Source organism: Ipomoea nil, unplaced genomic scaffold (assembly GCF_001879475.1).
Source record: "Ipomoea nil cultivar Tokyo-kokei standard unplaced genomic scaffold, Asagao_1.1 scaffold0317, whole genome shotgun sequence".
Classification (NCBI taxonomy): domain Eukaryota; kingdom Viridiplantae; phylum Streptophyta; class Magnoliopsida; order Solanales; family Convolvulaceae; genus Ipomoea; species Ipomoea nil.
The window spans coordinates 3,360,275-3,373,382 of record NW_017616745.1 but is presented as its reverse complement, the minus strand read 5'-3'; the positions used below and the strand labels follow the sequence as shown (position 1 = coordinate 3,373,382).

The 13,108-nt window shown below is 36.7% G+C and overlaps 2 protein-coding genes across 3 annotated transcripts; one reads left to right on the top strand and one right to left on the bottom strand.

The window, feature by feature from the left end:
• Positions 1-42: 42 nt before the first annotated feature.
• Positions 43-4,257, top strand: LOC109169706. Of its 2 annotated transcripts, XM_019318588.1 has the most exons (10): positions 43-620; positions 1,251-1,367; positions 1,728-1,828; positions 2,106-2,177; positions 2,264-2,345; positions 2,778-2,858; positions 2,977-3,018; positions 3,185-3,244; positions 3,456-3,599; positions 3,712-4,257. In XM_019318588.1, the coding sequence occupies exons 1-10, from the start codon at positions 339-341 to the stop codon at positions 3,880-3,882; spliced, it is 1,152 nt and encodes a 383-aa protein (XP_019174133.1). In that variant the 5' UTR covers positions 43-338; the 3' UTR covers positions 3,883-4,257. The 2 variants fall into 2 exon arrangements, with proteins under 2 accessions (XP_019174133.1, XP_019174142.1); XM_019318597.1 differs by lacking the exon at positions 2,977-3,018.
• Positions 4,258-4,765: 508 nt separating this feature from the next.
• On the bottom strand, positions 4,766-7,997 carry LOC109169718. Its single transcript, XM_019318610.1, has 4 exons — positions 7,724-7,997; positions 6,423-7,009; positions 5,510-5,542; positions 4,766-5,225 (listed from the first exon to the last, which is right to left on the bottom strand). Exons 1-4 carry the CDS (start codon positions 7,936-7,938, stop codon positions 5,104-5,106), a joined length of 957 nt encoding a protein of 318 aa, XP_019174155.1. The 5' UTR covers positions 7,939-7,997; the 3' UTR covers positions 4,766-5,103.
• Positions 7,998-13,108: the final 5,111 nt, after the last annotated feature.

The following is a 13,108-nucleotide window of genomic DNA, read 5'->3' as shown; positions in this document are numbered from 1 at the left end:
AATTGATGATTAGTTTAATCATGCAGTATTTGTTTCAAGGAGAATGGTAAAAAGGAAACAATAAACTTATAAACCCTCATCGAAACGGCGCCGTATTGATCTTCTCCTTCCTCCTAAAAGACAATACAACAGTTTATATGAGCTGGGAGTTTAAACGAAAGCTTGCCTGCCATCTGAATCATCGCATCAATGCACAGATTCTCTTTCTCTCTCTATGACTATAGATGATGTAACGCGCATAATAAGTGCGTCTGCGCGTGAATTGTTGATGTATTCAGTGTTCACGGTCGGAGGAGGAGGCGGAGGAGGAAGAGGAAGAGGCGGAGGAGCTTTGATCTATGACGAAGAAATCGCCGGCGAAGGCGGCGGCGACGGAATTTTTACCGGTGCGGCAGGTGTTGTGGGTGTGGTGGAAATTGGTGATCACGTTGTCACTCGCTCTCTGTGTGTTAGCTTTCCTTAGGCTGCAGCGCTACTCCCCGTCCGATTCCGAGCTCGCCTTTGCTTCCGGTAGATCTCGAACTCCCGACGGGGATTTACGCGGCAATCCTAAGATTGCTTTCCTCTTTCTAGCCAAGACGAATTTGCCGCTTGATTTTCTCTGGGGAAGTTTCTTCGAGGTGAGACGATTTTCGTTACAGTTATTATTATTATTATAATAATAATTATTATTTTTATTAAATTAATTAATTTATTTTTTGAGTGACGATGAAACTCGCAGTCACTAGAGCGTGAATGATTAAATCATGTCTAGTAATCTTAACTGAACCAGCCAGGTCGTTTATAGCTGACTAGTTTAAACTAAAAAGTTAATAGGACTCTCTTTTGAGAGTCAAACTTGTAATTTATGGTTACAGGGTAAATCTCGGCATAGTGATCTTAGCTACAAAGGAACACAAGAGGTAAACCTGTTTAGTTTGTCCATAATTGACTGACTCAAATTAAAAAGACAAATAGGTTGCTTCGTTGAGAGTAGAACTTGTAATATTGAGACCAACTTGGGACTTGAAGAATTTGTTTTAATGTAATATAAATTTCTTGTATCTGCTGTTGGTTAATTCTGATTTCAACTTTCTAAGTAGCCAGCATCTCGATAAAGTTTGGTTCTTGGTAAAAAGCATGGTTATGAATCTTATGATCATGGCTATAGATTTTACTTTCTCGTTTCATTTCAATTGAAATTGAATAATTTTGAGTGAGGAATTGTCAAGCTCACAAATTGTATGCTTCCATTTTTTTTCTCTTTGCAGAATGCTGATATTGCTAACTTTTCAATTTATATACATACGGAGCCTGGATTTGTGTTTGATAAGTCTACTACAAGATCGGCTTTCTTTTATAATCGGCAGTTGAAGAATAGCATTAAGGTAATTCTTTGTGATTATTGATTGCTTAATAGTTCGGGGAACCAAGTTACAAAGCTCCCAGCTTGAATATGATTAGGTAGAAATGTTAACCTTTTACATGGTTTTTGGAATATATTAGAACTGAGAAAAATATGCTACTTGACCATTGTTATAAAAGTGCTTCTTGTTTTGCTTCAATACAACTAGATGCAGTTAGATAATAGCTATATATATCTCTCTCTCTCTGTTTTTTTTTTTGTTTTTTGTTTTTTTGGGTCTTGTGGAGGTTATGTAAATTATTTGCGATTAAGATGATGGCTGGCTTGGTTTCATGGAAACTGCCGAGTTTTGTTGTTTGATTGGTATTGAGGGTGGATGCAGGTAGCTTGGGGAGAATCAAGCATGATAGAAGCGGAGAAGTTATTATTTGCGGCAGCTCTTGGTGATCCGAGGAATCAAAGATTTGTTCTCTTATCAGACAGGTTGGTGCTTTGGCTTGTACTTGTATGTGCTGTGGTTTATGCATGTCCCATGATTGTATTGTCCAACTTATGAAGTAATTAACCTCAATGCGTGCTGACTTGAACTTGTTAAAATACTTCTTATATCAAACGTTCCTCAAAGAGTATGGATGGCAAACACTAAATGGGGCAATGTATGTTTATCAATTCATGACCTTCGTTTCCGTGGACTCTGCTCTCTATAGCTGCTTATGACTTGAAACGTGAAACGATTTTAAAGGCATACTAAATTTTGCAGCTGTGTCCCTTTACACAAGTTCAGCTATATATACAAATATTTGGTGAATTCTCCCAGGAGTTTTGTGGACAGGTAGAATGGATATTGTACTCTTTGCACCCAGGGGTTTTTACGTGTTAATGATCTTGTATTGATAGAAGTGCTACTTGTCTTTCTAGTTTTATTGATAAGAATGATGGTCGCTACAACCCATGGATGACACCATTTATACCGAAGAGTAAATGGCGGAAAGGATCACAGGTAAACTATCTCAGTCTTGTTGTACAAATGTGAATATGATCTCATAACCGTTCTTTGAGCAATTTTTAATCTTAAATGTCTGTTGGAACACCAATCTGATATCTATCACCCTATTGGCTGCCTTGATGAAAGTGAAAATACATCCTGATCAATGCAAACAATAGGGAATTTCAAAAACCGTTTCTTCTACATTCAACTTTGTCTTTAGGTCAGGAACTTGTTCTAAAAGTCCCGACTTTCCTATTGCCTAGATCTGAGATGTAATAGAAGCAACCTGTACTGTTATTAGGTGTAACTAGTAGTTTCAGCCATGTAATTGACATGTGCTTATCACATCATTATACACACACATATAGTTTGTAAACAACGTCATCATTATTGCTATTCACATCGTATCGGCTAACTAACCAATGTAATACTGTTTTACTCTAGTGGATCACTTTAATCCGAAAGCATGCCAAAGTTGTTGCAGATGATGAAGCTATATTCCCAGTTTTCGAGAAGTTTTGTAAGGTACCTGGCATCCACACACACTCTCTTGGAAATAATGGTTTTCCAGCTTGAATTGTATGTGTGTGTGTATAATGAGGTAACTGACTATCTGGCATTACATTCTATTGCCGCCATGCAGAGACGCCCGCCAATGGAGGCCAGTAAGGGGAAACTGAATCTTGTAAGTTGATTTGCTGACTATTCTACGCAGTAAACATAAGAACTTTCCTTCTAAACATTTCCGATTGGTCTGCAAAAGCATACAAATATCTTTATGTATCTTGCATAACTGCTGGTAACTTTCACTACCTTGAATCATCTCGTCTAACCTATGATAAATGTTGCAGAAACTTCAAAAGCAGCACAATTGTATCTCGGATGAACACTACGTGCCGACGTTACTTGAAGTAAGTAATACCGATATATTTATTTGAGTAATTGTATCCCAGATGAGCACTACATCCACTTTTCGCTCCCCAACTATTGAAAACTGGACAAAAGTAATCCTTAAACAGGCCAATGCAGGGACCGTTTCTAATTTACAATCCCACATTTTACTATTTTCTTTACATTTTCCCCACAAATACTTTATTTCGTTTATTCTTCCTTGTTATACAGATGCTTGGACTTGTAGGTGAACTTGAACGCAGAACGGTAACATACACAGTTTGGAACTATTCTGAAACCAAAACAGAAAAAAATTGGCATCCTGTAACGTTTTCCTATAGAGATGCAAGATCTGAGAATATTAAAAAAATTAAGGTGCGTCTATGTTACATATTTCTGACCATCCTTCGTGTTTTGACCATTTTTTATTCTTTCCATCAACATATTAATCATCTAGTATAGCTTACACCCTCCCGTTATTCAACAGGACATCACCAACGTATACTATGACACCGAGTTCAGAACAGAGTGGTGCCGTAATAACCATACATTTGTCCCTTGCTTTTTGTTCGGGAGAAAGTTTTCACCAGCTGCTGCGATGCGCCTTTTGAGTGATGAAGTAGTTAGCCAGTTTGATCCCTCCACCATAATGCACTAATATCCGCCAGTGACTCCTCGCTACTAACACTCTCGAGACATCTCCCGAAGCCTGCTTGCAATGCTCTTCAGCGCTGCACGCCAAATGGGCAACATAGATCAAAGGTAATGTTTTGATCGTGCACGACCCCGAGGTGTGAATGCCCGTTCAACATTCGAGTTAGAGGTAATCGAACCGATGTTTAATGTTTAGCTTGACACAGTTTGAATTAGTTGGTGTTAGGAAATCGTAGAATCGCGCAGCTTGTATGTTCAAGCTGTGGCAAGCATCTTTTACTCCATAGGTTCTTTCTTGTGTATTAGGAAGGAATTGTAGTCTCTTGGATAGTTTTATACCCACAGAAAATGAAACAATGCATTTTCAGTTTTTCTGATCTTCCATTGGTATTCACTGGGAATTACTTTTGCTTTCATCTCTCCCCTTCTGTGCATACATTCACTTAATTACTAAGGGATTCTTTAAGTATTAAAAATATATACAAAACAATTTATTTATTTATTTATTTATTTTTCATATTGTACTTGTATCTGCACTCTTCGAGATGAGACTAATTCAGGTGAATATTGGTTGGGACAGTTCCCCTAAGGTTTTGCTGCATATATATATATATATATATATATATATATATATATATATATACTCAATTTTAACAATTTAATTCAGTCGAGTATTAGTTGGGTCATATTTTGGGACGGTTCTCCTTTGGGTATTACTGCATACATATATAGAATTTATATTTGCATATACTAATTAATTCCACTTAATCTTGTCTTTAATGTTTATATATTGCATCATTTAAAAAAAAAAAACTGTTATATATACATTTTTTAAGAAACCACTGTTATATATACATTAAAATTGAGAAAAAGGAAGATTTCTGGAGTGTCATGCAAGCAATGCATATATCTAACTGAAGTGCAAAATGTGGTCTATATATTATCAATAAAAATAAAATGTAAAAAAAGAGAGTAAAAAGTAGGGGGACAAAATAAGATTACAAAATAGTGTAATCCCATTAATTGGGCAAAAGTTTTTTTTTTTTTTTTTTTTTAATTTTTTTTAATTTTTTTTTTTATTTTATTGATACAAGAAAAGAGTAAAAAATAACTACAAGAGAAGAACTAAACCACTCCGGGATTGACGGCTTGTCAACCTCAACAATGTTCACGAGCGTAAGAGACTTGATACCTTAAAAAGGAAGTTAAAGAAAAAAAGTCCATATTAAAAAAGTCGATTATCGTTTGTCTGAACACCATGTGTGACGGGAGCTTTTGCTCTCACTCTTCTTAGGTACCAAACTCCTGCTCCTAATCCAATTGCCCCTGCCACTGATACTGCTGTAGCTGCACCACCAACCTCACTTTTAGTTACAAAAAAATTACAACTTCTAAACTATAAATGCAATTTTTTTTTTTTCGGTATGACATGGAAAATCGGTCTGCAGTCATTACTCAGAGAGTGTATATTATATAAACCTCGCACATAGGAGAGATTATGGTATGAGAATTATACTCCACTCATACCATAATCCACTAGTTGAGCTGCCATTTCGGGGCATATATGCACCATTTTAATCTTATACTAAAGCATGCATCCTAATACATAAAATGAAAACAACATGCCTCACCTGCTACTACTTTGGACATCTTGTGCCGAGTATCTGCAAAATTGTAGGGTACCAAATCAATGTGAAATGTAAAAAATTAGAAGAATAAAGAGTTAAATTTTGATTTTCTTGAATCTCAATTTAACTTGTGATCAAAATCTATGGCTATTTGGTTGGATGTAGATGCAATTCAATTACAACATAATTCTTTGGCCACCCGAATTACAGTGTTTGGTTGAGAGAATTGCAATTCATACCCTCCCATATGAATTGCAATTCAATGGGAGAAAATGACTTTTTTACCTTGATTATTGTTAGTATTATACTATTATTCCAAAGGCTGAACCCCAACCCTAAGGGCCCCCCACACCCCGGCCCGACAGAGCATTTGGGAGGATGTAAATCATGGTGACTCAACTGAACATGAACCATAGAGGCTAGACCGGTGCTCACTGCGCACAAGAAGCCCCCCCTCACTTTGAGAGGTTGCTCCCACACTGCCGCTGGTGAGACTCGATCCCTGGTCATTATTCCAAAGTTTCACCTCTATTAGTATTATACTATTATTATTACAGAAGGACATTTTAGTTTTTATATCACTTCTTCTCTTCTCTTTCCTAATAATTTTATTCTTTCCTACCAAACAATATAATTTGAATTCCTACTTTATTTATTTATTTTTTTTTTGAGAAAAGCATAGGATCGGAGTTTCATTAATTATCAACCAACGAAGAAATACAGGTCGGTGGCACAAAGAACCACGAACCTAAGGCAGACATACCAAACAATATAATTTGAATTCTTACTTTATTCCTTTTAATGGTAATATTTTTGTAAATTGAATTTTAGATCCCTTTTTGCATATTTTCAAAATTATAAGATTTTTCATGATTAATAAAAAAAAAAAAAAAAAAAGTTTAGTAAGGCCACATACCAAAGCAATTAGTGGTGCTGTTGCCTTTGTCACAAATACACAAGAAATCCTGCGTCTCAATATCAAACCCACACGTCCCGCCGCCCTTAGTAACATCTTGGCACTCCAAGCACTTCGCCGTCACCGGAATATCGAAGTCCACCCGGACGCCGTACTCCGGCACCTGGTTAAACGCCGGCGTGGCGTCCAGGTTCCGCCAGTACACCCCCGTGTACGACGCGCAGTGGCGCAGCATCAGCCTCAGCGACTCCGCCGCCTTGGGGTAGTACGAGCAGCAGGAGCTGCCGCCGCGCAGGGCGGAGGGGCACTCCGGCAGGTGGCGGCACAGGAAACTGGCGCTGTCGCACGTCGAGTCGCACTGCTCCGGGAAGCGCTCGCAGAACGCCGGCTTCGGCTCCACGATCACCTTCTCGCCGCTGCAGTTGAAGAACAGATAATCGTTCTGCGGCGAGAGGCTCAAGTGGGTGCTCGTGTCCAGGCTGAACGGCCTCGTCGGCCTGAAATCCTCGCCGTCCTCGCAGCTCCACATGAACGGATCAGTTACCAGAATGTGCGGGTCGGAATAGCTCACGTTCTTTATCGGGTACCTGCACAAAATTGACATAATATCAGCTTAATTAAATAAAAAAACTATTGAAGATAAGAATTTCCCTAATATATATATATATATATATATATATATATATATATATATATATATATATATATATATATATATATATATATATATAAAATATTAGGGCCAGTAGTGCAAGTTGACTAGACTAGTTTGGTTAGACTTAACACTGCTGGAAATTATTGAATTTCGGACCACCTAAAAGTAATCTTAAATTAAGTCGAAAGCAAAAAGTGATCGGAAATAGCAACAAATGTTTTTTCGGATACAAAAAGTGGTCGGAAATAGCAACAAATGTTTTCCGGATACCAAAAGTGGTTGCTTTCGATTTGATTTAAAATCACTTTTAGGTGATCGAAAATTCCATAATTTCCAGTAGTGTAATAACTAGAAATTGTTAGTCAAATTTTGTGCCAATTATAAATTGGATTAATGAGATAGAAGATTTACAATATACAACACATTCAGTTACTGTAGTCATATTACCAGAAAACACAAAGCAAATAATGGCTAACGGTCTAGCAACACAACAGAAACATTAACTGTGACGGGAGATCAACACGGCTACCGCTTCCAGTAATACGAGATCAAGTTCTCGTATACTATTATTCAGTATGGTTAGATTATTTAGTTCTAACATTGAACAGTAATAAATAAAATCAAAATTATGTCGGTCCAAGCGTACCTCCCGGACGGTGTCCGGAGCTGCAGGTCGCCGGCGGTGCAGGTGATAATGTGGCGGTAGTATGGGCTGCCGCAGCCGTCGTCGATGCCCAAAGGGTACTGAATAGGAATGTCTCCACACCATTTTCTGCAGACATTTTCGTGAGATTTTGCGAGCTGCAGAAATGGGGAGAAGAACAGAAAAATGGCGGCGATGAAAGATGGGGAAGAAGCCATAGATAATGGTTAAGGCCGGAAGGTGAAGATGAAGACTGAGGACTGATATGATATAGTAATAGATAGAGAAGAAGATGTGTATAGTTGAAGAAAAGGTTGCCATAATTGATAAGAAAAGAATCTTTATTTTTCATTTAAATTTTTAGGGTAATAATAACAAATAAGTTTTCACTTTTTTTCTTGCTTTTTCTTTTGAGAAGTATGTGTAGTACTTATGATGGGGGTTTGATTCTTTTGCTTTTTCTTTATTTTGCTTTAGAGATTTCAGGTTTGCAGCGAGCAATGAAGTATTATATATATAGTTTGAGAAATTTTATAGGGGTGTTATTTGGTAAATCACGATTTGATCGATTAATTCAACGGTTTGATTTGATTAAAACAATAGTGTTTTATCATAAAAGAGTTAAAATGAGTCCAGAAAAGGGTGGTTAAATGTGTGAAGTATTTTTGTATAGTTCTTGTATTAAAGAGTCACTAGTTCAATTCGCACATGATTTTTATAGTGCGATTTACTTGTGAAATATTTTTCCAAATATGCGCTAACCTAGATAGTGACTACGTTAACTAAACGCATACTCTTGTTGTCGTTGTTGCTGCTACTGTTGTCGCCACACACATGCGCGCACACACACACACACACACACACACACACACACACACACACATATATATATATATATATATATATATATATATATATATATATATACACTCCCAAATAGCATTGTGGTTGTAGGGTTTTTGGGGTTTTGGGTTTTTTATTTATTTTTATTTTTTTTATTTTTATTTTTGTATTTTTTAGTATTACTGACTCCGTTATAATGTAGTATCTATTCATAGCTACTTTTTCAACCTACTGAAGCATAAAGAGTCATTCTGTCCCACTGGAAATCATGTTTAAATGATTTAAAATTACACAAAACAGGCAACATGCCTAGCTAGACCAAGGGATGCTAAAATTCTAAAAATTTATCTAGAAAATATATATGTTGAAGGGTACCAATCACCTTAAATTCTCGTGCTTAGCTTGTATGATAAAAATATAGTAAGAAAGTCTTTTATTACGTTTGCTCTCTATAAATATGTGCAAATCCCATAACCTATTGTCATCTCAACGTACATTTGCAAGAAACAATCGAACTTGCCAGCAAATTTGCCAAAGGACATAATCGAATACTTAGTAAACAATATGGGGTCCATCCTATTTAACTTATAATTTGGGCTAATAATTAAGTTGAAAAACGTCTGTATATTGAATTGGGCCGCATCACCCAACCAAGTCGAATTGTTTTTGTACGCCAATGCCACCGGCAAATTATGCTCTGCATCCGTATGCACCATACCCATGGTACACGGATGCAAAAACGATGTCGTTTTATTACAAACGCGCCTCTCTCCTTAAAAAAAAAAAATTCATGTTCGATTACCAGCAACAACATATGAACTATAATTTCAGAATCGATGAACTATAATTCCAGAATCTAATCTATGAACTAAAAATTCCAGAATGAATGAACTAAAATTTCAGAATCTATGAACTAAAATTTCAGAATCGATGAACTACAATTCCAGAATTGATGACTATAATTCCATAATCTATGAACTAAAATTCCATAATGCTGTTGCTGGGAATCGAACCTGAATTTTTTTTTTTTTAAGGGGGGACGCGCGTTTTTAATAAAACGACGTCGTTTTTGCAACCGTATGCACCATGCATGGTGCATACGGATGCACAACATAACTACTCAATGCCACCGACAAATTATGCTGTGCAACCGTGTCCACCTTACAAAATTGTTATAATTGTAAATATAGAGTTCAAAAATTATGAACATAGAGTTATGAACATAGAGTTCTATAATTGTGAATATAGAGTTCAATAACTGTGAATATGAAGTTAAAAAATTATGAACATATAGTTTTATAATTATGAATATAGAGTTCAGTAATTATGAATAATTATGAATATAGAGTTCAATAATTGTGAATATGAAGTTAAAAAATTATGAACATAGACTTTTATAATTATGAACATAGAGTTCAGTAATTATGAATATAGAATCGTGTCCACCTTATAAGGTGAACACAGTTCCACAGCATAATTTGCAACCTCTTTAGCTTCCAAACCCTTCAATATATATAGGGGCCGCATGATCAAATTAAAAGAAAACAATTCTTATAAAAAATAGGATTGATCTCAACCGTCCATCATTAAAATTTATCAGTGATTGTAGATTTTAACCTATTTTCCATCATTACCCTATATATATATATATATATATATATATATATATATATATAATTTCATGGACTTCATTTTCTACTAGCCAAACACTTAAAAATGTGAAAAAATGACTTCAGCCTATTTCTACTACACATGCATTAATTGTGATCAGTTAATAATGGTTTAGTATAACCTTAGGGTGCGATTGAGGGGAAGGGGATCATCCATCCTTAATCAAAGATCAAGGGTTCTCCTCACCAAAAAAAAATAAAATAAAATAAAAAAATCAAGGGTTCTATCATTAGTTTTGGGTATGTGGATTAGTCACTTTGTTCGACAATGAAAAATCTGAATTACTCCAAAAAAAATACTGGTTTAGTATGGACAGGTATAACAAATTAAACACTAGCTACATATTCTAAGTACATAGTATCATTGGTTATTCCAATCAATTTTGAAAATAGACCTTAGCGTCAGTTCTCTAAATCACTACAAAGGTAATTAGTGAGAATTATAACCAAGTACTAAGTGACACTAACTAGACACCTTTATAAATTGATACTAGACATCATTATTTTTTTTTGAAATATTAATTTTACTGTAGTAAAAATCATAATATGCAACTATGCAAGAGTGGGTTAAGTTTTAGACTTTTAGTGATGTGTAAGTTGTAAAGTCAAGAAGGTGATTTCAGACATGGAAAATTGAAAGCTGGCATTATTATATTCTTAAATATTAATTAATGAAGATTAGGTAATTGAAAACCTAGTTTTGGACGCTAACGTAGCCACTCTTTGTCTCGTCAAACATTATATTTAGCGCACACGGACGGGTGTCGAAAAGTGAACGCAAAATTCTGCATGGACGACGACCTTCCAATTTCTCTCTCACGCGCACACAAAATTAGGTTCACGTGAAAATCTGTGAACAAATCTAAATGATTTAACACTCAAAATGGTCCTCGACTATAGTGGTTTTTCTTAATTTCGTCCTAAACGATTTTAGTGACCTAATATCGTCCCAGACTTTTGTGTTTCGCTCAATTTATATAGGGGCATGCTCTAATGCGAACGACTGTTCAGGAGAGAAATAAGAACCATTTACAGCTGTCCACGTGTCCAGATCAATGAATCAGATGTAATTTTTAAAAAACGCGGTGACATTTTCGTAAATAACTCAAACTTTGATGCAAGTAAATGTGTTATGAGTGCAAGTAGTTGGTGCACCTTTGCAAGTAAAAAGTGCAAGTAATACATTTTACTTATCATTTCGATGGACAATTATTTATGAAAATGCTACCGCATTTTTTTAAAAAAAAAATCAGTGTTTCTCATCCGTTATATATGGACATGTGGACGGATGACATGCGTTCTCATTTCTTTTCTGGGCGGGCAGTTCGCACCTGATAGAATCATATGCCCCGGAAAAAAAATGAGAATCCATCGCAGCCATCCATTTGTATATTTAACTGATCAAATACACTTTTTTAATTAAAAAATTTAGTGTTGTAAATAATTATAATTTTGAAGGGCAAGTAAATTGTATTAAAATGACAAGTAACAATTTTATAAAGTGCACCGAAGTGCAAGTAAAATGTATTAAAAGCCAACTAAAATGTATTACAAGTACAAATATATAATATACACTGAACAACAATATTAAGTGCACATAACGATATCATAAGGTGCACCAATGTGAAAAGATAAATTGTTTGCACTATTAAGTAATATTACGGCTCAAGTGCCATTCCGCACCATGAACCAATAGCGATTTGTCATGCCGCACCATGACCTTTCATAACTGCCAATTCGATGCACAAACTAAAATTTTTTTGTCGTCTAACATTTTTTACAGGTTTCCAGGTAAACCTAATGACATGAGCCGGTAGTATTGACATGTAAGCATTTTTATTTTTATTTAAAAAAAAAAAAAAACTGACACCATCGTAGCCTTCGCCTCTGTCATCCCTTTTGCTCTCTTTCTCTCTCGTTGTCGGGCGTTCCTTTCCGGCGAAGCAAGTAGCCAGCGACAATGGCCAGCTCCCCTCCCTTCTCGTGCTTCTCTCTTTATCTTCGCCCCCTCTTCCCCGTTAATGGTAGCACGGGGCCGATGATAGCAGTGGATGGCGGTGGTTGGCGGCGTCTAGAAGCAGCGATGGGATGAGCTCCGCCCTTTTCCCCTCTCCTCTCATCTGAACCGGTTGTCTCCAGAAAGCCTCGTCTCTGGTCACAAGGAGTTCATTGGCAGCAAAACCAGTGATACCGTGAATTATATTCTGTTCTGCTCATCATTGGTCCAGTTGTTGATTTAGCCATGGATTTTAATCTGATTCCTCTAAGTGCTTAATAGCCAAAGATGAAAGTAAATTTGAAATGGCCATGGCCGCCGCTGCCGCCCCTTCCCTCCTCCATACCTGCACAGTTCAACAACCTCGAGCTATACTCAGTAGAATCCACGCATGTTTCCACTTCGCCGCCATTCTCGCTTTGCTCTACTACAGATTCTCAACCTTCTCCAATGGCGGCGTTCCGCGGCTTTCATGGACGCTCGTCACCTTCTCAGAGTTCATCTTCACCTCAGTATGGGTTTTCACGCAGGCGTTCCGGTGGCGCAGTTCGTGAGGCCGGTGAATCTGCCTGCACGGAGCGAGGAGTTTCCCGAGGTGGACGTGTTCGTATGCACGGCGGACCCGAGTAAGGAGCCGGTGGTGGAGGTGATGAACAAGTCAATAAAAAAACATATCCACATCAGCAATTTATAACCGGAAACTTAATAGTAACCTGTAAAAAATGCTAAGCGACAAAAAAATTTTGGTTTATGCATCGAATCGGCAGTTATGAAAGATCAGAATACGGCATGACATATCGCAATTGGTTCATGGTGCGATTTGACACTTTAGCCTAATATTACTCGTTCACTTGGAGTAGTTACTTGCACTTTTAACAA